The following is a 23,712-nucleotide window of genomic DNA, read 5'->3' on the forward strand; positions in this document are numbered from 1 at the left end:
GAATGCATCTAATAGGGGGTGTACTCATGCTAGATCCAAATAAAAATAAGGTTCACTTCATGTACTTGCCCCTATTATCTGATTTGACAGTTGCCCAATCGTACAGTTGGGGCTCAGCAGTAATAGCAACATTGTATCGTGAGCTTTGTCGGGCAACAAAGCACGTTTCGCAAGACATAGATGGGTGCCTGATATTGTTGCAGTCTTGGGCGCTATACAAGATGCCATTTTTGGCATCTGTTAGTCACCAAACACATGTCTTCCCACTTGTAAATAGGTGGTAAAATTTAAGCATTACATAAAGAATTTTGTCTTTTTATGGAAATTTGTACTAATAAGTTTAATTTTTTCATAAATGGTGTACTTGTTCTGGTACTGGGAGATCCTATACGCTTCTGATTTACCGATAAATAATTAAGATAGACATCGTCGAGAGGGTAATTTTTTTTCTAATATTCATGACATGTAATTACTTTATTTATGTTATTTGACTCGTGTTACTATAACCATGTTTTTAATTGTGTAGTTCATATGGTGACATATTTCGCCCTAAACGTTGTGGTTATTATTCTCCCTTCTGCTCATATCCACTCACACTTGTGGTGCATTAACGCACCCGTGCTGAATTTTTCAATAATTGAGTGGTATAACGAGGATCAAGTTCTACAACAGTTCAGAGGCATACAATATATTTCAGATGTTCCACAGAGTTTGGACAATGTCAACGAAATTAACAAAAGGAAGAAACAAACAAAGAATTGAGCATTAGAGCATCAACAATATCCTATATTACGGAACGACCGGATGGAGTAGAGACCTCAAATGGATTTTACTTTTGATTTGTGGCCCTCGGATGAAAACCAACGCTAATACATCAAGAATTAGAAACCTTATTTATTTTATGGGCAATCGATGCTGGTCTTTCCACATTGGCACCGATGAGGGCACCATCATCATCAACGAGGGCATCTGCCTCTTGCACCAAAAACCGAGTGATCTTATACATAGTTTGATAATAGTTTTTATCATCCGAATTTGGGGGTAGATAATTATTTTTTGGGCTCGTCAGACTACGCATATCAATCGAAGATTCTCAGTTCCAGTCATGATCATCTGGATCCGAGACCATCAATGATGTTTTATATCTCCAGCTCATTACCCACCCGGTACTCCATCCCTCCCAGGTAAACCTTTGAGACATACGATTTTTTGAGTATGTTTAGCACACCACATGGTTCGTTGATGGATGCTGTGAACGATATTCCAAGTGAGGATAATAATGACTGTCACAAGCACCCTCAACACTAACACCACACACCACAACGGTTTACCCCACGAACAACACCATCAAACCATCAATTTTAGCACGTGTAAAATTATCTTTATTACATGTATTTTGTAATTATAATTCAAAATTTCAAGTTTGTACAATATATATTTTATACATTTTCTCTGTATTTCAATGTAATATTCATTGAAGTGCAATCTTTTCATTTTATGGTTGAACATGTTTAAGGCATATCAAATTTCATCATAATCAAATAAATTTTAATAAAACTAAAAGTATACACGATTTATACGTAAAATGAAATATTATTTCAATTGATAACAACATTTCACTTATTCCACTCGATCAAGACGATTGTCCAATATGGTAGGTTCGATGCGGGCATTTGATTATGACCAACTATTTTGAACACACCGTAATATTTTGGGTTGGTTTTCTCTCTTAAGTCTATTTCACCATGAATCTTGGTGATGTGTAAGTGACCTTTTGGCTTTTCACGTAACCCCTTGTTTAGGATAAGCTTGAAAGTTGGTAGAAGCACTTTCCACGTTGACATATCAAGTAAGATAAGGAATTCATTTTCCCAAATATGTAATGTGCATTCCAGAGTGTACACCTCATCGATATATTATTCAACATTGATGAAGGCACTACATAAACTATAATGACATGCATAAAAGGGTATTGAAGTGTTTGGAACATTTCGCAGTTGCACCTTTTATTTCAAAGATCAAGTCCGTAGGACCTTAATGGGATGCCGGGTCGACAATTGATGGACTCCGTAACTCAAAAAGTTTCTAACTGTCAAAAATATATTTCTACATTCATTAACCTCACTCTTTGATGGTTCGCTTTTATTGTCTTCCTAGCTTTTTCAACAAACACGTGTCCGACCTTCATCTGCTTTACTTGTTTCAACCTCATTCTTGGCATCAAGGTTGTCAGCCTGTAGAATATAGCTGAGAAAACAAATGAAATTAGAAGATGTCGTGTTCGCTTCAATATAGAGTTAAACGCCTCTACCAAATTGGTGGTCATATGACCATATCAACACCTATCATCAAAACTTTGAGCCCATTGCCACTACTCCATGGTACCCAACCATTATGGGAAGGGGTATTTATTTCACTGTGCATATCACCTACAAGTCTGGTCGATTTTTGCCTGAAACGGTGTTGTTCTAGCTTGTACATTGTATATGTTTTTCGAAAAGACATGTTACCTTTTTGAATTAATTTGTGGAATTATTAAGAATATTTAAAAAAATGTTGAAATCAAAATATACCCATGTTCACTACTTGTTTGTGCTAGTCCGCATCTTATAGTCTCGTTGAAAGTTGGAGGCAATTTGCCAGATGCAATAAACGAATCTTTATGGAACATTAGAATGCCTAATCACGATAATATGATGCAAATATTATATTCTCTAACAACATACATTTGTAAGTTCGTCAAGACAAATTCGCATGATTCCATGTTCTCTGACTCCACAATGCAAACGCTATTGGGAGCAGGTTCCAATTGTTGTCTTGAGCAACAGAAATAAGTAGGATCTGTGTATATTTTTTGTATCGCTAGGTTTCATCAACCTGTATGAGCGAAATGCCTATATGCATGGATTGAATGTCCAAAACATCAAGTGGAAAATTTTTCTGCCTAGTTGTAGTTGGTTGTCCAGGTCATAATAAGGTCGTGTCTGTAAGTCAATGATAGTCGCTGGCAAGTACTCTCGTCTAGAGGCTATCCACCCCTGTAGTTCATTGTATGACACATCCTAATCTTTGTATGACTACTTCATGACCATTTGTTTAGCTATAAATACTTTTCGATATGACACTCGGTATTGGAATCATTTTTGCATTTCGACAATCAGTACCAATATAGGAATGGTACATGTCCTCCACAATTGGCATGATGTAGTTGCAGATAGTTTTCGCATCAAGTTTACGATGATCTCGCATCATATGTGCAAATATGCATGTATAAGGCTGAAATTTTGTTTGGATCTTCCACCTTTTTGACCTCTAGATAAATGCAGCCCGTACTCACCAATGTACCCTTTTGCCGACCTCCAACACTCCCCAATGTATATTGTCAGTTTAGACACGACAACTTTGTAATCAACTGACACATTCAAGCTATACCACTTAATGGCAAATACGCAGTCTTCCTTGGTTGCGAATTTTTGGCCCACGAACAACTCTTCACGTTCGGTATCTATGACCAATCAGTAAGTGGGTACTATATTGGGGTACTCAAAAAACTTGAATGCATGCACCGTATCGAGATCTATGATCGACATGTGGGCCGAGGATCATTGCGTATGACAATGCCTTGACTTGGGTTCTCGACTAAAGACGTACAGACATTTCCATTGTCATTTGTGCCTTCGTCGTTGATATCATCTTAGATCTCATCTAAATCAATACTTTCACATGCACATGCACATGAAAGATGTCATACAATCTCATACATAGTCATGAATTTAATACTTTCACATTTCTTTGGTCTGATCAACACACCCTCATATTATCAAATACTTTCAGTAAATATGATCATTTATCCAACTTTCAATTCACCATTAAGATGGTGTTGTTCAACATATCACAATCTCATATAACTTACAACTTTTTTCCGAGTGCATGTAAAACAATCTTTCAAATATTTCATAGAAAATCACTCATACAAATATATTATGCGTAAGCCTCATTCTCATTCCGAATCATGTTATACATGCAACTAACATACATCGTATCAACTAATCATCCACAAAAATATCAATCACACAATTATTTAGTCATTCTCACATTTTTGTTAACATACCAAATAGTTAAGGCTTAAAACATACATGATTTGACCACTTACACTTTAATTACTTAACCATTTAGCCAAGCCCGAACAGAAAGCTTAGTCAACTATTAAATCATTTAAAAATAATATCAAAAAAATTTAAGTTAATGAGTTAAGACCCACACCTTAATTTACGCTCTGCTGCAGCACACTTGCTGTAACACACCCTACCCGTATCCGTCACCGGAATAGAGTACGAGGCATTACCGAAGAGTACAAAACACTTACAGATAATTTAAATATATTTTCATAACAACTTGTCTCGATTTTATACTATTTCATATTTAAGCTTTACTCACCAAAGTATTTGAAATATCATCTTTATGCAAATAGCACACATGAAGTACATAATTCCATAATTAAGAATGAACACATTTATCAAACATATTCCACATTCATATATCAATGTCTCTGTCTCCATATATCAATAACCTTCATTTTTCTTGTTTTTCAGATAATTATGTATAACCATTCATAAGCATGCAATTCACTGTTTCTTCCTGTCAATCACAATTTCAAATGACAAATTCATGTGAATGAGCTCAACCTCATTAGCTGTTTAAATTCTGTTACTTTGATTCACATACTCAAAATTTACTAACATAACCTTTCAAACACAATCTCTGAATGATGAAATCACATAATTGAGCTAAATTTCAATGTTCACTAAAATCTGTCATATAAATTCAAATAATAATTACCAAAACTTTGTCAAATTGGAGAACGTCTTATGAAATTGAGTATGTCGTTACTCAGTGCTACGATTCATAACTCAGTATGGTTTTTCTCATTGAAATACCATACCTACATTTCACAACTCAGTATGGGAAATGCCATACCTACATTTCTTAACTCAGTATGGATAATACCATACCTACATTTCTCAACTCGGTATGGATGATACCATACCTACATTTCACAACTCGGTATGGATTACCATACCTACGTTTCACATCTCGGTATGGTTAATACCATACCTACCTTTCACAACTCGGTATGGTTAATACCATACCTACGTTTCACAACTCGGTATGGTTAATACCATACCTACGTATCATAGCTCAGTATGGACGACGCCATACTTACATTTCACAACTCGATATGGTTATACCATACCTACATTTCTCACTTTTCCATGAATCAACGATTGTCTTTTCCATCAATTCATCTTGTCACTGAAAGTGCTCAATTTGATTGTTTATTCATTTTTAATGCTTTTACATTATTCATGATTTTATCATCAATTCATATGAAATAGCACATCATGAAATTCATAAAATTAACAATTGGTCACTAAAATTTAGCTATACAAACTCACAAGTACGATTTTTGTATTATAACGATAATCATAATTTCATAATAAATATTCCAAATAAAACATTATATCATTTCTTATTCAACATTTATCGATTATAATCGGGCATGTGATCAATTTATACTCAAGTCATTCATATATATATATATATATATACTTTTCCTCCTCCTCCTCTCCATCGACATCCTTAGTATAAATAACACACTTGTAAGTAACATTGTCCATAATTTTCACTATTTACTTATGTGAATATTCAAGCTGTCCATTTGTGTCATTGTCACTAAATTATTTTTATCTTGAGCTAAAAAAACTCAAAATTAAGATCCATAAATTTTCCCAGAAACTAGACTCATATGTATTCTTACCATAAAAATTTCATAATTTTTGGTTTGGCCAATTAATACAATTTATTCATTGAAGTCTCCCATGTTCTGCTGTCTGACAGTTCTCACCCTTCTTCACTAAAAATTAATTATCTCCTCATACAGGATTCAAATGATGTCCTCATTTGTTTTTCTTGAAAATAGACTCATTCAGGATTCTAAACATATAAATTTAAGACCATAATTATTTTTATCCAATTTTTTATGATTTTACAAATTCAGAACAGGGAAACTCGAAATCATTCTGACCTTGTCTCACAAAATTTAACATATCTCATTATTCAAAATTCCATTGCTTACATCATTTCTTCTATAAGAAACTAGACTTAATAAGCTTTAATTTCATATTTTATTCATCCTTTAATTCCATTTCTACAATTTCTGGTGATTTTTCAAAGTTAGACTACTGCTGCTGTCTAAAACAGTTTTAGTGCAAAATGTTGATTTCCATTTTGCCCCAAATTTCACAATTCATACAATTCAATCCTTGCTCAATTAACCCCTAAATTAAGATAATTTTCTCAATTAATAACTTTCCTAGACATTATAAGTTATTTCATAACTATTGAAATTCAAAATTTCTACATAAAACTCTAACTTCAAACTCTTTTACAATTAGGTCCCAAACATTCACTTTCTATTCAATTCTTTCAATAAAATCAGCATATAAACAATTTAAAGCTCTAATTCCATGCCAAATCATCATATACTTCCAGCACATATTCATATCAACTTTCAATTTCTTTCATAGAATCAAAAACTAATGAATTCAGCAAGTGGACCTAGTTATAAAAGTAAAAAAAACACAAAAAATTCAAGAAATAATCAAGAATTGAACTTACTTGAAGTAAAAATATGAAAAACCAGCTTAAGGGAACTCTTCCATGGCGTTTTTGCTAATGAGAATGCAGAAAAATAAAGAGAAATCTAGATAATTCCACTTTAGTCCTAGCTTTATTAAGTAAATTTTACAATTTTCCAATTTTGCCCTTAATTCTCCTTATTTTCTTTCTGATTTCATGCCCTTGCCATCCAGCCCAAATAGACCTTGGGTCTATTTTCCTTTTAAACCCTCTTTCTTTTATCATTTAAGCTATTTAATCATTTCCCACAATTATGCATTTGATACAATTTAGTCCTTTTTGTTCAATTAACTATCAGAACTTTAAAATTTCTTGACGAAACTTTAATACAAACATATTAACACTCCATAAATATTTATAAAAATATTTATGGATCGATTTAAAATTCTCGAGGTCTCAATACCTCGTTTTCGATTCTATTTTTTTAATAGTTATTTTTAGTACACTATTCACTTTTTCAAAATTTTTCCTAACTTCACATTTAACTTATACTCACTAAATTAATAATATTTCCTACTCATTTTTCGGATTTAGTGACCTTGAATCACTATTCCGACACCACTGAAAATTAGGCTGTTTCACTTGCGAATTTCGCTGTTTCTCTTTAAGTCTTTAAAACTATCCTAAATTAAAAATAATCGTTAAAATTAATTAATACACAACTTAAAAAACCCCCAAACACCCTTTTATGAGTTCAATCCAACCATTACAATTATAACAATTTTTCAGATCCCAAACTAGTTAGGTTTCTTACATCAGTTTGATGCGAATCGTACATGCGAACGTCTAACAACTTCACTGTTGATTTGGGGCATTTAAGTCGGCACCTGACACATTTAAAAACTGAAAAATTAGTAGATATTCCAAGATTAAAATCTTTAATTCAATCAACTAACATTATACCCAACATCTAAACCAAACTACACATGAGCCCATAGCCAACCACAGTTACGCTTATCAAATTGTCAGAGCTGAGTCGTTAATTGATCAAGATTGATTTTTCCTAAATTAAACATGATTTAAGGCTGATTAGGAAGGGTTAAAGAACCCAAGATATTTTGGGAAAAATTGGGAAAAAAATTAAAGAAACAATAGCCCTCTTTTTAGCCTTTAGACGCGTACACCACCACCAATGGTGGCCAATTTGAGGCTGATTTAAGACGACATTTAAAATCACTTCGAATGTTGGAAAAATAATATTTAAATATTTAAAAATCACCCTAATTATAGATCTAGAAATTTGGTTACTCAACTTACAAGATCCATCAAGAAATTGAAAGAAAAGAAGAGCTTACATAAGTTAGGTGCCCGACAATGGCTCTTCTTGGCAACAATAGGAATCGTTCTTGGAGGTACAAAATTTAAAATTTGGGGCTGGAAAATTAAGGGAAAAATGGAAGCAAGATTGAGGGGAGGATGATGCAAGATCTTGTGGCAAAATAAAAGAAAAAGATATGGTGATTCAAGGGGTTTGGGTAGCGGCAATAAGGGAGAAAGAAAGAAAAAATTGTAAAGAAAGAAGAGAGAAGAAGGGAGAGACAACTAGGGTGGAGATAATAGGATTAAAGACTGATCAAATTTGTTAAAAATATATTTATACCTAGGTTTAATTAGGCATGGGCGGCACACAGTTGAAAAAAAAAGAAGGGATTTTTGCAAAATTTAATCATTTTGCAAGGGAAGGGATTCAAACTTGGAACCTTAATCTAATTTCCATGCTTTTTCATTTATCAATTAACCACTAGGTCATTTCGTTATTTTTGAAATGATTTTATATTCTCATTAATCCAAAAATTAATTTTTTACAACATCGGTTAAGTTAGCAAATAACTAAATCAGTTCAGTGTGGCCACTCCCAGTCTGACAATAAAGTGTGACCATTGTCTCCACGTTTGGGATTTGACGAAATTGGAAATTTGTAGAATAGTTTCGCTATCCTCCTACCACAATGTCTAATTACACTAATCATTTCCTTCATTTATTCAACTGATACATTTCTATTAAATCTCATTGCTATTTGTTGGTGACATTCAAATATACAACCAACTCTTGTTGTTAAAATTAATCCATCAAAATAAACACATACAAGTATTGATTATCCATCTTCAATACTAAATTTGTAAAAACAATTAAAATTTTCAATATATATTTGAAAAACAAGATTTAACTGTAAAAAATACAAGAAAATAAAATTAATATTGTACTAACCTTACGAATTCTTCTTTGTTATCTCCTCTCTTAAAAAATTTCTTTCTCCTTTATTCTAATCAGTTAATTGCTAAACCGTTCAAGAATATATTATTTAAAAAAGGGCCCGGTGTCGCTTGACAGTAGTCCTCCACACTGATGTCGCTTGTAATGGCCTGACTAATTTAACTTTGTTTCTGTGAATTCTATCATAATTGAGTATCTGCTTCAGTGGCTAAGTGTTCTGATTGTGTGTTTGAGGTCTTAGGTTCAAGTCTCACACTTTGGAAAATTCTGTTATTTTTTATCCTAGCATTAACCTTGGCGTTTGGCTTATATTTTATCGCTAGTCAAATCATATTAGAATGATCCTGCTGGTTCGAGTGGTAAGGTATTAGCTTGCTCAAGGTCTTATGTTTGAAACCATGTGTTAGTATGGATGATAATTTTTGCTTCGGTTGTTTGGTAGAAGTTCGGTGTAGTTGAAATCCTGAGGTAGTTGAATGCGGTTAGTGGGTAGGATTCTGTGGGATAGTGTTGGTTAGTGGGTTAGTAGGTAGTTGCAGAATTTAGTGGTTTATTATTATTTTTTAATTTTTTAAATTTATTTTTCTTTTCCCTAAAGTCCCTCTCCACATTTTGACTTTTTTTTTCTCTTTCTTTCTTTTTTCCCAAAGTTTGCTTTTTCTAATGTTTTTCTCTCCCTTTCCTTTCCCTGCAAAATTTTTTTTCTGTTGCTTCCCTCTTCAATTCCGATCACCATTCGAGTTGTTGTCGTTGTGTTTTTTGGGATTATTTGATTCGTTTTGAATAGGTAAGCTATTGAGCAGTTCTTTTCAGTATTGTGTTGTAGGGGATTTTAATTATGTTTAATAGAATCTATTGATTGTGTTTGTTACTTCTCATTTTGGGGAAAGGCAAGAAGTGACCGGTGCCCCTCCATCGATTTGAGTGTTGTGTGCTCGGCTCGTTGGTGGTAAGTGTGTTGCGTAATTCAATTTTGAGAGGTTTTAATCAGAATCAAATTCTTGGGTTGAGTTCATAAATTTATTACTAAGTAGTGTTTGGGTTACTATTTTTAGGTTTCGGTGGTCTCGGGATCGCTTTCACATAAGAACAATATGTGTAAATAAAATGCAAGAAAATGAGGTGCGGCGAAAGCTGAAAAAGTGGTCAGTCAACGCCATACGAATGTATGCCCAGCCGTGTGGTAGGCTGTGTACGACATACGATCATGTGACAATAAAGTGTATGGCCATATGGGTCATACGGCCTAGGTCGATTTGGGCATGTAGGCCAACATGGGCATACCACACGGGTGTATGGACCGTGGGATAGGCCGTGTAAGCCACACAAGCATGTAGGCCAAAGTTCTAAAATTTTCCCTAGGGTCGCACTCATTGTTCCGATCAACTGTGGGCTTTCTAGTGTTCGTAAGGCAAATCAAACCTTAATGCATGAGATTTGCTATTCTGATAGACTGTTTTGAGTATTAAGAAAACTGATATGTATGATTTGACTGTTTTGTATAAATATGTATGGTATTTGTATATGAGTATGCGAGACATGTTAATTCTGTTATATGTATTTATCAGTTATCTGTATCTGTATATGGGGTGGGATTTGAATATGTGGAAGAAATATTCTGTGAGACGACATTTAGCCGATATACTAGCAGCTTGGCTGCATACTATTCTGATAAGTGTCGTATAGACACTATGAGGTGTGTAGGGATAGGTGGGTGTTTTATACCCCATGTGGTGTGTTGGGATGGTCGGAGTTGGTGTGTAAAGGATGGGGGTAGGAATTTACATATTTGTATTACTGTTATTATCTGATTCTGCTAAGGACTTATGTTCATATCTTATCTATTACATGAGAAATATGAGTTTATGTGTATGAATGTCTCTGTTAAGTTACACACTGAGTTTTTGAAAACTCATGTTTGTTTATCTGGTTTTGTTCAGGTAATCCTTAGGCATAAACGGGATGGTGCAACGGAGGCTCAGTGGTGACCACTAGTTCGCGGACTGTATTTCATTAACAGTTTTATTTAAATTTTTGGTTTTTCTTGAGAGTTTTGTAATTTTAAGACTCTCGGACTTTTGAATTTCTTTGGGTTTTGCTGTTGGTTTTGGTTTTGATTATGATTCTGCAATACACAAAAAATGATTTTGTGAAGATAATGGTTTCACGTAAATAAACGTTTTAGAAAATACGAATTTGGTTTTCAAAATATAACAAATTTTAAGATTTTTTTTAGAACCTATGTTTTTCTGAAAGAACAAACTATCAACGGTTTCAGTAAAGAATATTACAAGAAATACGTTTTATAAAATATAGACTCTTTTTAGCAATAAATTATACGAGATTTTAACACGATAAGGTTATATGCGAAAACCCTTCTTCCTAACACTCTCAAATTCTTCCATAACGTTTAGGCTGGGTTTAGAGTGTTACATTTAGTGGTATCAGATCCAGGTTACCAAACTAGAGCTGTAAAATTTTAGTTTCAAAATTTTTAATTTTTTTTTTTGTAAAAGAACTGTTTTTCAAACAAATTTGTTTCTTTTTTAGTATGTATGTGGTACCGAGTATCTGGCGCTGATCCTGTAAGTACTTCTAAACTTATAAACACTGTAGTTAGAATTGTCTGAAACTGTATCGAGTTAGCTAGAGACAAAAACTTCTAGAAAATTTTTGAAACTTCTGATAAATACTTGAAGCATAATATACTGGCTAATAAACATTGAAACTGATGCATAAAATTTTGTAATATAGATTAAAATTTGAAAATGATAAGCGCTCGTGAAATGCGTGGTTGTGGTACTTGTGGGCGCGGGGGGCGCTGTAGGGTGACACAAGCTAAGCCTTCCTTACTTGGCAGTACGCCAAATTTGGATGCGAGCGAGACTCCGACTACACCTACTATTGAGACCGAGTCTCAAAGCCGCTCGACTGGGGACGAGGTACTACCCCAAGCCATGCTGAGAGCTTTGGAGATGGTCGCTGCACCCCATTCTGAATCTGGGACCGTAGGTCGATAACTGAACGACTCCGGTTCGATAGTGCTGAGTTTTTCTGAGGCGTCACTAGAGTCGCCCTTACTGTGGCCAAATACTGGTTGGAGGCCACCAAGAGAATAATGAATTATATTGATTACACTCCTAAGCAGAAACTGAAGGGAACGATTTCTTTACTTCGCGACTTGGCATAGCAATAGTGGTTATCGGTTAAGGAGGGTACTCAACTGGATCATCTTAATTGGGATTATTTTAAGACTATCTTCTAGGTGAAGTATGTTGGTATGAGCTTTTTAGATGCTCGTAGGTTTGAGTTCATGAATCTCACGCAAAGAGATAGGATTGTGGCCGAGTATGAGACCGACTTTCTGAGACTGAGCTGCTACGCTCAAGGAATGGTGGCATCTGAGTACGAAAAGTGTGTTCATTTTAAGGATGGTCTGAGGGACAGTCTCAGGGTTTTGATAACTCCGTAGAGGGAACGAGAGTTCGTCGTTCTAGTGGACAAGGTAAAGATTGCCGAAAAGGTTAAACGCGTTGAACGCAAGAACAAGGGCTAAGAGAGGGGCAAGAATAAGAGGGATTCAGAGCCCTCTAATTTTGATAAGGGCATGTTTGTATTGTAGGTCGATGGATCATCATATTAGAGAGTGCCCATAGCATTCAAATCAGATGCAAGCTTTGATTCTAAGTTTTGTTCAGCCTTAGAGGGCAGTACAACAGTCTGCGTTGGTGTAGTAATGGCTTGGGTAGAGGACAGAGAACACTAGGCTGAGGTGCTAATCAGTCTGCGTTGGTGTATGTTGCTCGACGTCATGAAGACAGAGACGCCCCTGATGTAATTACGGGTACATTTCTTATTTATGATATCCCTTATATTGCATTGATAGATATAAGATCAGCACATTCCTACATAGCTAACTCTATCTCTGATAACTTGGGAATTACTATTGAGAGTACTTCGGGTGAGATTTCTGTATTGAGTCCGCTGGGTCAGTCGGTTTGGGTAAACAGACTGTATAGAAATGTACCACTAGAAGTACAAGGGGTTGTGTTTCTTGAAAATCTGATGGAGCTACCATTTGGAGAGTTTGATTTGATTCTGAGTATGGAGCGACTAGTAGAGTACCGAGTTAGTTTGGATTGCACGACTAAGAGGGTAGTTTTGAGAACCGAGGATGATGTGGAGGTTGTTGTGATTACTGAGCATCAAGATTACTCATCTAATGTAATCTTTTCTCTAGTAGCTAAAAAACTTGTTCGAAAAGGTGCGAAGCATATGTGGCTTACATAAATGTTTCAGCTTCTAGGGACTCTTCTCTTGAGAACATCAGAACAATGAGGGAATTTTTGGATATTTTTTCCGATGAGTTACTGGGTTTACCTCCGAATCGGGAAGTTGAGTTCAGCATTGAGCTTCTACCAGTTATAGTTTTGGTGTTCATCGTTCCTTATCAAATGACACCAAAAGAGTTTATAGAACTTAAGGCTCAGGTTCTAGAGCTTCTGGATCGTGGGTTCATTCGTCCTAGTGTGTCTCCGTAGGGGCACCGATGCTATTTGTAAATAAAAAGGATGGCACCATGAGGTTGTGCATTAGTTACTGACAGTTGAATAAGTTAACTGTGAAGAATAAGTGCCCACTTTCGAGGATCGATGATCTGTTTGATCAGTTTTATGGGGCTTCAGTATTCTCGAAGATAGATCTCCGTTCCGGGTATCATCAGCTTATGGTTAAGGAAGCTAATATTTTTAAGACGGCTTTTAGGGCTCGTTATGGGCACTATGAGTTCCTAGTCATGCCTTTTGATTTTACAAATGCTCCGACTGTATTCATGGATATGATGAAATGGGTTTTTCAATCATATTTGGATCAGTTCATCATAGTTTTCATTGATGATATTCAGGTGTACTCTAAGACCAAGAATGAACATGATGAACATCTTAGAGTAGTTCTTCAGATACTCTGAGAGAAACAACTATACGCTACGTTGAGCAAGTGTGAATTATGGTTAAGAAAAGTAACGTTTCTGAAGCACATGGTTTCTGCTGAGGGGATCCGAGTTGATCCTAGAAAGATTGAGGCTGTACTTGATTGGAAACAGCTAAGAATGTTTTTGAGATCCACAGTTTTCTAGGTCTTGCGGGTTATTATCGGAGGTTTGTTGAGGGGTTCTCGTTGATTGCAGCTCCTCTAACTAAGCTTCTATATAAGAATGTTCCTTTTTTCTAGATTGATGTGCAACAATCAAGCTTTGAGAAGCTCATGTTTGTTCTGACTCAAACTTCTATTCTAATACAGCCTGAATCCGATAAGGAGTTTTTAGTTTATAGTGATGCGTTGCATGTTGGGTTGGGATGTGTTCTGATGTAAAATGGTGAGGTTGTGGCTTATGCGTCATGACAGTTTAAGTTACACAAGAGGAATTATCCGACGCATGATCTCGAGTTGATTGCCGTGGTTTTTTTCTTTAAAGATTTGGATGCACTATCTGTATGGTGAGAGGTGTATCATCTACACCAATCGCAAGAGCCTGAAGTACCTCGTTACTCAAAAGGAGTTGAACCTTAGGCAGTGTAGATAGATTGAGCTACTCAAGAATTACGACTACACAATAGAATATCATCCCAGTAAGGCCAATGTAGTGGTCGATACTCTTAGTTGTAGAGTAATGTCTGATCTGAAGATAATGTTTACTTATCTCAGTTTGTTTGATAATGAGAGTCTGCTAGCCGAGTTGCAAGTTAAACTGACTTGGATTGTTTAGATTCGGGATAAGAGTTGAGGGATGGTTATTTGATTCTATGTTTTAGTCAAGTAAAGAGTGGTAGTGCATCTGACTTTGAGTTGAATAGTGATGGGGTTCTTTGTTTCCGATAACGGGTTTGTGCATCGAACAAATCCGATTTGAGATAGTCTATTCTGAGGAAAGAGCATAATAGCCTTTATGCTATGCATTCCGGTGGAAATAAGTTAAGGCTGAGCACCAGTTGCCTTCGAGTTTGCTTCAACCAGTTAAGATTCCCTTATGGAAATGGAAACTTGTGACTATAGACTTTGTTAGTGGGTTACCTTTAACACCTACTAAGAAAGATTCATTTTAGGTCATCATGAATCAGTTGACCAAGTCCGCCCATTTCATTCCGATTTAGACAGATTATTCACTACAGAAGTTGGGTAAGCTTTACATTTCTTAGATTGTGAGACTTTACAGGGTTCCTATTTTGATAACTTCTGATAAGGATCCTCACTTCACTTCTCAGTTTTGAAAAAAGCTTCATGAGACTTTGGTTTCGAGATTGGACTGCAGTACTGCGTTGTATCTTCAAACCGATGGTCAATCTGAGAGGGTGATTCAGATACTAGAGGATATGCTTCGGAGTTGTGTAATTGATTTCTAAGGGAGTTGAGAGGATTTTCTGCCTTTAGCTGAGTTCGCCTACAATAATAGTTTTCAATCTAGCATTCAGAAGGCACTTTACAAAGCTCTGTATAGTCGTAAGTGTCGTACTCCGCTGTGTTAGGCTAAGTTAAGTGAACAACGGGTTTTGGGTCTTGAATTGGTTTTCAAGACTGAAGACAAAGTTAGATTGATTTGGGATCATTTTAAGGCAGCTTATGATAGAAAGAAGTCCTATGCAAATCTAAAAATGAGGGAAATTGAGTACTCTGTGGGGGATTACATGTTCCTTAAGGTGTCTCCGTGGAAAAAAGTTCTACTGTTCGGATGTAAGGGCAAGTTAAGCCCTAGGTTTATTGGGCCATATCAGATTCTAAAGCATGTGGAACCGGCCACTTATCAGTTAGAGCTACCTCTGGAGTTAGACCGTACATATGATGTGTTTCACGTCTCTATGTTGAAGCGGTATTAGTCAGACCTATCTCACGTTGTTTTTGTTGAGGAGATTGAAGTTAGACCAGATTTGACATTTGAGGAGGAGCCAGTTCAGATTTTAGACCGAGATGTAAATATTCTGAGGAAGAAGTCTATTCCATTAGTTAAGGTTCTCTGGTAAAATCATGGCACTGATGAAACCATGTGGGAACCTGAGGACTCAATGCGTCAGTAGTATCCTCAACTGTTCGGATTAGTAAAATTTTGATGCTAAAATTTCTTTTAAGGGGGTAGAGTTGTAAGGCCCTAACTAATTTAACTTTGTTTTTGTGAATTCTATCATAACTGAGTATCTGCTTTAGTGGCTAAGTGTTCTGATTGTGTGTTTGAGGTTTTGGGTTCAAGTCCCACTTTTTGGAAAATTCTGTTATTTTTTATCTTAGCCTTATCCTTGGCGGTTTGGCTTATTTTCTATTGCTAGTCAAATAATAACAGAATAAGCCTTCTGGTTTGAGTGGTAATGTGTTAGCTTGCTTAAAGTCTCGTGTTCAAAACCACGTGCAAGTGTGGACGATAATTTTTGCTTCAGTTGTGTGGTAAAAGTTCAGTGGAGTTGAAATTCTGAGGTAGTTAGATTTGGTTAGTGGGTAGGATTCTGTGGAATAATGTTGGTTAGTGGGGAGTTAGGAAATTTAGTGGTTTATTATTTTTTTAAAATTTATTTTTAATTTTATTTTTTTCCCCAAAATCTTTCTCCACATTTTGACTTTTTTTTCTCTTTATTTCTTCTTTCCTAAAGTTTACTTTTTCTGACATTTTTCTATCCCTTTCTTTTCCTTGCAAATTTTTTTTTCTGTTGCTTTCTTCTTCAATTTTGATCACCATTCATGTTGTCATCGTTGTGCTTTTTAGGGATTCTTTGATTCATTCCAAATAGGTAAGCTATTGAGTAGTTCTTTTCAGTATTGTGTTGTAGGGGATTTTAGTTATGTTTAACATAATCCATTGATTGTATTCGTTACTTCTCGTTTAAGGGAAAGGCAAGAAGTGGCTGGTGCTCCTCTATCGATTTGAGTGTTGTATGTTCAGCTCGTTGGTTGTAAGTGTGTTGCTCGTAATTCAATTTTGAGAGATTTTAATCAGAATCAAATTCTTGGTTGAGTTTATAAATTTATTGCTAAGTAGCATTTTGGTTACTATTTTTAGGTTTTAGTGGTCTTAGGATCACTTTCACATCAAAAACGAATCAAGTGTGTAACGAAAACTTGAGAAAATGAGGTGCGGCGAAAGCCGAAAAAGTGGCCTGTGCCACACGGACGTGTGCACGGCCTTTTAGACACACGACTGTGTGATGGGAAAATGTGTGGCTGTGTAGGTCACACGACCTATGTCGATTTGGGCGTGTGGGCCATAGGGCAAGGCCAATATGGGCATGTGGGCCCACACAGGCATGTGGGCCAAAATTCTAAAATTTTCCCTAAGGTCGCACACATCATTCTGATCGATTGTGGGCTTTCCGTAGGGTCAGTAAGGGCAAACCAAACCTTAATGTATGAGACCTGCTATTCTGATAGACTGTTTTTAGTATTAAGAAAACTGATATGTATGATTTGACTATTTTGTATAAATATATATGATCTATGTATATGACCATGCAGAAAATGTTAATTCTGTTATATATATTTATTTGTTATCTATATCTGTATATGGGGTGAGATTTATGTATGTGGACAAAATATTCTGTGAGGCAACATTTCGCCGATATACTGGCAGCTTGGCTGCAAACTATTCTGATAAGTTTCGTATAGACACTATAAGGTATGTAGAGATGGGTGGGTGTTTTATACCCCACGTGGTGTGTTGGGATGGTCAAAGTTGGTGTGTAGAGGATGGGGGTAAGAATTTCCATATTTGTATGACTGTTATTATCTGATTCTGCTAAGGATTTACGTCCGTATCTTATTTGTTACATGAGAAATCTAAGTTTATGTGTACGAATGTCTCTGTTAAGTTACAAACTGAGTTTTTGAAAACTCACGTCTGTTTGTCTGATCTGTTCAAGTAGTCCTCAAGTATAGGCGGGTCGGTGCAACGGAAGCTCAGTGGTGACCACTAGTTCATGGGCTGTTTTTAATTATCGATTTTATTTAAATTTTTTGTTTTTCTTGAGAGTTTTGTAATTTTGGGACTCTCCGAACTTTTGGATTTCTTTGGGTTTTGTTGTTGGTTTTGGTTTTGATTTTGATTCTACAACGCACAACAAATGATTTTTCATAAATAACAGTTTCATGCAAATAAACGTTTTGAAAAATACAAACTTGGTTTTCAAAATATAACGACTTTTAAGATTTCCGCTACAACCTATGTTTTTTTTGAAATAACAAACTATCGGTAGTTTTAGTAATGAATATGATAAGAAATATGTTTTATAAAATATGGACTCTTTTTTAGCAATAAACTATACGAGATTAATATGATAAGGTTAGATGCCAAAAACCCTTCTTTGTAACACTCCTAGATTCGACCATAATATCTAGGCCGGGTTTGAGGTGTTACACCGCTAGACACTGCTGCCACATATCCTCACCCCTCATACCGGTGCTATCGTATGCTTACCTTCCAGCAATAAAATATATTTTTTAAAAACCTAATAATGGCCTCATGATTGTGGGAAATTTTGGATGTTGTCACCGCCTTGTCATGCACCACCCATGGCCCCTGTTCCAAAAACCCCATTTTGATAAATAATCTGATCGAGATACCATTTCAGATAATGTTAATGGGGTAAAAAACCCTACAAATGACTTTTCAAACTATTACTATTACATTGATCTAATAATTGATAATTTAATATCCATCAATAAAGATATTATTATTAACGACTCAATAGTAAATTTATGAAAGTTTCAAGTTGAATTACATGAGATCCAAAGTTCAATAATTATATTTGTAAATCTCTTTCCTTACCTCATTGTTATGTAATTATTTATGTATCTACATTAGCCCATTCAAATAAAATAAAATATAAATAACCAACTATGAATCTTTTTAGACGTTAAATATTCATTAACAAATTCATAACTTAAGGACAACTGGAATATAAACTTTTGTCTTTTTCCTTTTTAAGTAGAATGGTTTATAAGTTAATATTTTAATATATGTTCGAAATTTGAAAAGATTTAATTTAAAATATTAAATTTGAAAAAATTGAAAAAATTAAATCCGTTAAAAATATGAATTGGATTTATACTTAAACATTTAAACCTGAACTTAATTTATTTTTATATTTAATATATTATATTATGTTATTTTTATGTATTGCATAAATTATAGCATATAAAAATTAAATTTATAATAATATATAATACTATAATATAACTATTAAAAATATAAATTTAATAAATTTTGTTCCTGCAATAAAACAATTCTAATTTACAAAGGTATTTAAAATGTTAGATTTGGTTTAAGACTCCTTTCTACCTTTTCATTTATCAAAAATTTTAAATAATGAAAAATATATAAAATTATTAAATATTAAATTAAATATAATATATATTTAAAAACTTTAAAAAATAGTATGGACGGATTTAAAAGGATTTAGATTAATTATTTATAAATATAGGTAGATTTAAATAAAATTTTAAGTCTATATTTAGGTCGAATTAAGTTTGAACAAATATAAAATATATTAATATTATGTTTAAGCTTAACGTAAATTACCAACGAACACCTTTAAACGAGATACGACACTTTTATAAAAAAAAGTACAATCCTTTGTGAGTAGTGTAGGATTAACAACTTCTAGTGAAAGTGGATCAAAATTGATGCAAGTACTAGATAAATGATGATTTCTTATTTTTCACCAATCAAGGCCGCCCATCCTTTTTATGTTTTCCAACAGGAAGACTAGTTCCAACAAAAATAACTCAACGAACATAGGAGGGGGTATTAGTATTCAAGTTAGTGGGCTTATTCTCACGTGAGAAGAATTAAAAGTATTACTAACAAAACCTTGTCTATTTTTAGGGGAAGGGATAGAATGGTGTTAAAATATAGTGCCTCCGGACAGTACACAGTTAAAAAAGCTTACAAGTTTACAGTTTATGGAGAGGCAAAGAGAACCACTGAAAATCATACACAAACATGGAACATGCACATTTAGAGAACCAACTTAGAAGAAGCAGCTACATATGTTGATGATGATGATTATACCGATAGAGGGTTTCCGAGTATGGTTACTTGAAATTCTGTTTTAAGTCCAGAATATTCTCCTCAAAAGTAGAAGTGGTAGCATGGGATGGCATAAATGAACGTTTGGTTCCCTTACTCGAACCCGTAAAATCATTTGCAATCCGCGGCATTTGAAATGGGAGGATTGGCGGTGAAACCTCGAAATTTAGCATTCTAATCACTTGTTTGATTGATGGTCGAGAATTGAAATCAGGGTGAGCGCAGCTTAACCCCACAATCATCAACCGTTCCATTTGTTGCTGGTTGAACTTTCCCTCTAGTCGTGGATCAGCTGCTTCAATGTGCTTCCCTTTCGCATACAACCCCCAAAGCCACTCCACTATGTTTATTTCATTCCTATTTGCATTTGCCAATATAGGCCTTCTTCCACAAGCAATCTCCAGAGCAACGATCCCAAAACTGTAAACATCTGTTTCTTGGCTAGCCGTGCCCGATGAAACATACTCTGGAGCCATATACCCTAGCGTCCCCCCGCATTTCGTGCTTTGCGGTGCTTTCTCATGGGACACAATCCTAGCCAACCCGAAATCTCCAAGTTTAGCATTGAAATTTGAATCCAACAATACATTGCTTGCCTTTATATCCCTATGTAACACACATGATTTGCATTCGAAATGCAAGTATTGCAACGAAGAGGCTAGTCCTTGGGCAATATCATACCTTAATCTCCATTCTAACAGCCTTTCTCCGTTGAAAAGATGGGAATCTAAGCTTCCATTCAACATGAACTCATAAACAAGGAGTAATTCCTTCTTTTCATGACACCAACCAATTAGTTGCACCAAGTTCTTATGCCTCAATTGGCTAGTGATCCTTACCTCAGAAGCATACTCTTTTATGCCTTGGCTAGATATCGTTGATATCCTCTTAATTGCTACCTCAGAGTCCAAATCCTTCAAAAATCCTCTATAAACTGCACCAAATCCTCCTTCTCCTATTTTCTGTCGCTTTGCGAAGTTATTAGTGGCTTCAAGCAGTTCAGCAAATGTTCTTTTCTTGGCTCCTGTAACCCTTTCGAACTCCTTGTCCATGGACCTAACTGCAAATACTTCATTTTTTTCTCTCCTCTTCTTCTTCTTCTTCAGAAAAAGAAAGATCAAGCATATCCCAAAAAGCAATATGAAGGAACCAATAACAACAAATCCCACCTTCATTATGGTATTGAATTTGATATTACCTTTTTTATTCCCAGGAATCTGCAAATGTGAACTGAAATACCATGAATGAATGGTGTTCAACTCGTAGTAAATCCCCGTCGCAGATGCAAAGCCGAAAGTTACCCATTCTGGCAAGTAATCCCTCAGATCAAGTTCATACTGCAGGCTTTGTTGGATGGTGGTATTATCTTCTCCAAACCCTGTAAAGGAAACCTGCAAAATTTTCGAACTTGCATTGTAACTGATCCAAACATCAATTATTTCCCCATCCAGACCACCGCTGTACCATTCAATGGTCTTATTCGAAACTACAGAGTTGATATCGATGCCGACGCGATTATTTTCAGGGTCCCAATCATTATGATAAGTATCGAATTCCACAGCAACGAAGGGGTTTTCAGTGGAGTTGAATAAGAGAGTCCCTGTTGCAAGACCGATCCCGCTTCCGTCGGGTGCATCAGGAACATGGTATTCAAGGGAAGCGACGAAAAAGGCAAGCCCATCAGCTGGGGTTATATTGGTTTGAGCTTGGATGGAAAAGGTGAAATGGGTGGTGAAACCGGCAAGGTTCCCAGTGTATTTGTCCCAAAGATGCATCGGCTCAGTATATATGGCATGGCCACTCCTCCAAACGTCGAGATTGGTTAGTTGGATCGTTGAATTTATTGGACGGGCGTCACCTTTGTATCTTATATTGTCATTGCTAGTATCAAAGCTGGTGAAGTTGAAGGATTGTGAAGCTGCCCAAGACAATATCAACATTAAAAACAAGATTCTAACATCCATGATCCAAGAAATGATAAGCAAAACTGCATTGTAGGAGGGATTATTTAACGAGACTCAGTAGCAGCATAATTAACATCGTCACAAATTATAGTTTATGATTATTTACATGCAAAAGCCAAAGCCCATCTCTTCCCTTTTCACTTTCTAATAAAAATACACATTTATTACATTGCTTTAATCGTATTGAAATTTTCATTTATTACGAAAAATTAATTTGAAATAATTATATAAAACAGTGACGCATTAATATTTTTCAATAACTTAATATTATATCAATATTTTCATCTTTAAAAAATCAAATCTAAAAGAAAATTTTAAAATTTAAAATAAAATTAATGATATGACATTAAACTATTAAAATGAATAATATTCTTGTTTTCATATAATCTTTTCTTTAATTCATATTCCAACCTTAATTTTATTTTAAAAATACCTCTTCCAATCATCCATATCGATCTATGATTAAGAATGGGCTCAAAGGCAGGTTTTTATATTATTATTGTCATTTTCATTGTGTTAATACACAAAGAGGTTATGGCATCTTCAGGGATGGAGATAAGGGATCCTTAGTCTAGGGTTTTTCTTATCCTTGTCTCTCTCATTTGAGTCCCAAACTATATAAGGGATGGTAAGTTGGAGCTAGCAGAGTACGAAGCCCTTCAGGGTTGGATGCAAATGTCCGTGCACGGTGTCCACATCATGTGAGCGAAGATATTATCAATGATCTTGTCGAGCCAACGGTTCCGTGGATGTAAAGTCAGTACAAGAAGATTGATGAAATGTCTTACTGCGAGGTCCTTGACAAGAAACCAGATGATAAGATATAACATTGTCATTGTCATATTATTGCTTTTGTCCTTGTTCTCGTATTTCTTATTGTTTAAGTTTCATCGTCGTTGTCACATCGTGAAATTTTATTTTTTACCTCAGCTTTTCAGCTTTTCAAATATCCATAGTACCAAATAAATGAAGACAATCTTTTTGTGTATTAGTTTTTAGGTGGCGTACGTTATATGTGATATATACGTATAATTGTTGTCATTATTTGATATTTTTTATTTTATGTAATTAATATAATTAATCATTATTAAAATAATCTAAATATGTAAACTATTCTAATAATAAAAGAACTTAACTAGTAATTAAGGTAATTGTGTAAGATTAAAAACTATATGAGATAAATCTTAAAATTATACATTAACTTTGATATAATTTGTAAGGTTATTTTACCAAATTGATCCAAAAACTTTTGATATTTACAAAAATGACTCAAGTCACTACAGGAAAACAGACTTTTAGCGGCGTTTTTTTTGCCTTTAGTGGCGTTTTTAAGGGCCACTAAAGCGCCGCAAAAAACGTCGCTATATGCAACACCGCAAAAATTAGTGACGTTTTTTGGAAAAAAAAAAGGCCACTAACCATGACCTTTAGCGGCGCATTTTTCGAAAACACCGCTAAAGACCAGGACTTTTAGCGGCGCTTTTAAAAAAACGCCGCTTAAAACTAAGAGTTTTAGTGGCGCTTTTTCGCAAATGCCACTAAAGACCATGACCTTTAGCGGCGCTTTTTTAGCAAACGCCGCTAAAGACCATGACCTTTAGCGGCGCTTTTTTCACAAACGCCGCTAAAGATCATAACCTTTAGCGACACTTTTCTCACAAACGCCGCTAAAAATAATGATCTTACAAAAAATTATTTTATTTTAATTAAATAATATTTATTTCTATGTTAAATATTATATTATGTTTAATTTTGAAATTTGAACTTTAAACT

At 35.0% G+C, this 23,712-nt stretch overlaps 1 protein-coding gene across 1 annotated transcript; it reads right to left on the reverse strand.

Annotated features, from left to right (window-relative positions):
• Nucleotides 1-19,980: 19,980 nt before the first annotated feature.
• Nucleotides 19,981-22,068, reverse strand: LOC108462332 (L-type lectin-domain containing receptor kinase IX.1-like). The gene has a single exon (XM_017762294.2). It carries the CDS (start codon nucleotides 21,937-21,939, stop codon nucleotides 19,981-19,983), a length of 1,959 nt encoding a protein of 652 aa, XP_017617783.1. The 5' UTR covers nucleotides 21,940-22,068.
• Between the last annotated feature and the right edge of the window lie 1,644 nt (nucleotides 22,069-23,712).

The sequence above is a fragment of the Gossypium arboreum genome, chromosome 13 (genome assembly GCF_025698485.1).
Source record: "Gossypium arboreum isolate Shixiya-1 chromosome 13, ASM2569848v2, whole genome shotgun sequence".
Lineage (NCBI taxonomy): Eukaryota > Viridiplantae > Streptophyta > Magnoliopsida > Malvales > Malvaceae > Gossypium > Gossypium arboreum.